This window comes from Pterocles gutturalis, unplaced genomic scaffold (genome assembly GCF_000699245.1).
Source record: "Pterocles gutturalis isolate BGI_N339 unplaced genomic scaffold, ASM69924v1 scaffold4494, whole genome shotgun sequence".
Classification (NCBI taxonomy): Eukaryota; Metazoa; Chordata; class Aves; order Pterocliformes; family Pteroclidae; genus Pterocles; species Pterocles gutturalis.
The window spans coordinates 9,633-12,129 of record NW_010130372.1 but is presented as its reverse complement, the minus strand read 5'-3'; the positions used below and the strand labels follow the sequence as shown (position 1 = coordinate 12,129).

The 2,497-nt window shown below is 57.4% G+C and overlaps 1 protein-coding gene across 1 annotated transcript in view; it reads left to right on the top strand.

Moving 5' to 3' along the window:
- ACSS2 (acyl-CoA synthetase short-chain family member 2) overlaps positions 1–2,497 on the top strand; it is a gene marked incomplete at its 5' end in the record, with an annotated part of 12,883 nt that overhangs the window by 6,666 nt on the left and 3,720 nt on the right. Inside the window, 4 exons of the mRNA XM_010080195.1 lie at positions 107–277; positions 1,149–1,282; positions 1,855–1,987; positions 2,377–2,433. Of these exons, the coding sequence (XP_010078497.1) occupies positions 107–277; positions 1,149–1,282; positions 1,855–1,987; positions 2,377–2,433 (495 nt within the window). The remainder of the gene's footprint in view (positions 1–106; positions 278–1,148; positions 1,283–1,854; positions 1,988–2,376; positions 2,434–2,497) is intronic.

The following is a 2,497-nucleotide window of genomic DNA, read 5'->3' as shown; positions in this document are numbered from 1 at the left end:
TCGGCTGCTGTTCGAGCTCGATGGAGCGGCGATGCTCAGCTTGGCCTGGGAAGGTGAGGGCCCCCGCAGGAGCTTGCCCTGACGGTTGTGTGCCTTCTCCTCGTAGGGTGTGCTGCATACAGTGGGTGGATACATGCTTTTTGCTGCCACCACATTTAAATACGTGTTTGATTACCAACCCGAGGATGTCTACTGGTGCACGGCCGACATTGGATGGATAACGGGCCATTCCTACCTCACTTATGGACCCCTGGCAAATGGGGCAACTAGTGTGTTAGTAAGTGCTGGAGGGCAGTCGGGTGCTTATACTCCAAGACGGTGGAGATCGTGGTGCTGAGATGCATCCATGCGTTGCTCTGTGATGAGCGTGCTTCTCACTTATGTACAGTGCCCATGGCTCTGTGAGGAAGGGTGGCAGTCCCCAAGGAGGGTGTGGGTGACTGCTCGGTGGCAGATGGGGGTCGCTAGTTTGTGTGTGGCTTTTGGGTGGTTCATTTTTCAAATGCTCCCATTTCTTTCCCTTAGAAATACAAGCCTTGTATACCAGGCGAGCCAGGCCTGCTGTGGGGTAATGTGGAAGCTGGATCAGGAGCAGGGAGTGATGTTTTCACTGCTGATGCTGATTTGACAACCTGCATTTAGCTCCTGTGCCTGTATCTGCCCTGGCAATGTACGGCTGTAACTTGTGTACACATCAGGGAGGCAAAGCCTGGGCCCAGGACTCCCTGGGGAAATGCAAGCAGGAAAATCACTGTCATGGAGGAGTGCTTTTTGGGGTTCTTGGTACTTCTGGTTGTGGTTCTGTCACTGTGTTTAGACCTCTTGCACTTTGCCACGTGGGCAGAGTCATTTGGGCTGGTGGGACGGTGTCACTGTGGTAGCCACCCAAGTGCTCGTGCTGCCAGGGTGTTTTGGGGGACATCTGCTAGGACACCTGGGGTGGTGTGATGCCGAATCCATCCCAAGGAAGCAGTTAGAGAGGTCCCTGAACTGGGCTGGTGTCACTGCGCGGTGCCCTGGCATTCCCATAAGGACATGCTGGGGTCCAGCTGCTGTTCCATGTTGCTCCCGGCTCCTCCTGCTCAGGAGGGTGCTGCAGGTCGGGAGCAGTAAGGAATGGCTGTGTCACTGCCCTGTCTTCTGCTCAGTTTGAAGGTGTCCCCACCTACCCAGACGTTGGGCGAATGTGGAGCATTGTTGACAAGTACAAGGTGACCAAGTTCTACACAGCACCCACAGCCATCCGGCTGCTGATGAAGCATGGCGAGGAGCCTGTCAAAAAGTGAGTGACCGTCCCCAGTGGCATGGGGATCCCTGGCTCTGGCGCAGCCAGAGGCTGCCGATGGGGGGGACTAGGGGCCCCAGCTTCCTCTCTGAGCAGCAGCTTCCCCAGCGTATTTTCTGAACAGACCAACCTCTTCTGCCTTCTACACAGCAATATGCAGTCCGTGTTTCTGCACTCCCAGCGCTAACTTCATCATGGCCCTTCTGAGCAGCTCCTCCTCTTCCATCGCAGGCTGCAGCTAAGCTCAGCGATTGCAGGTTCTCCCTGCTCCTGGCCCAAAGCTCACGGAGGTGTGCTGGGCAGAGAGCCCCCCACATGGTGCTCCTTGGCCCAAGGAACAGGAGGAGCAGAGCCAAGTGGGAGCTTGGAGTGGGAGACACCAAAATCCCAGAGGTCTCCTTTCTTCCCCCACGGAAGAGGGCTGGGAAGGGTCTGAGCCATGCCTGGAAGCCCCCAGTATACTCTGGGGGTAACCCAGGGGTTCCTGCAGGGTCTGCTGTGCAGCAAGCTCTCACAGCTGCAGCTCCCCATGGCCTGCTGAGCCTCTGGCAGTCCTCTCCTCTCTGCAGGCACAGCAGAAAATCTCTGAAGGTGCTGGGGAGTGTTGGCGAGCCCATCAACCCTGAAGCCTGGCTGTGGTACTACCGCGTGGTGGGAGAAGAGAGGTGTTCCATTGTGGACACCTTCTGGCAGACAGAGACGGTGAGTCCCCGCCTGGGTGTTCCTGGGGTCTCTCCTGCCCTTGTGCTCCCCGCAGGTTTGCTCTAGTGTTTCCTTGGTTCTATGTGGATTAGTTGTTTTGCTTGCCCAGGAGACTCTGGTGTGGCCTGCAAGTGTTGGTTCCTCTCCTTTCTTTTCTGGACCTCAAACAGGCTCCAAGGGGAAAGATGTTCCTCTCCCTGCCAAGGTCCTTCGCCTCTGGACCCTGCTCTCCCCCGCCTCTTTCTCTCCAAAGCTTCGTGCCCAAACACAGGCTCCCTGTCCCCTGCTGTATCCTTCCCAAAGCCCCAACTGGTGACCAGAGCTGATGCAAACCGCTGTGGGACAGGCTGGCATGGCCCAAACTCACTTGTTTTTGTCTCTCTTCGCAGGGTGGCCACATGCTGACTCCCCTCCCTGCCGCCACCCCAATGAAGCCAGGCTCTGCTGTGAGTACCTCTCTTCTCCCCAGAGGCAGGGGGGGCTCCCCAGGGCTGGGGGCGGGGACGGGGA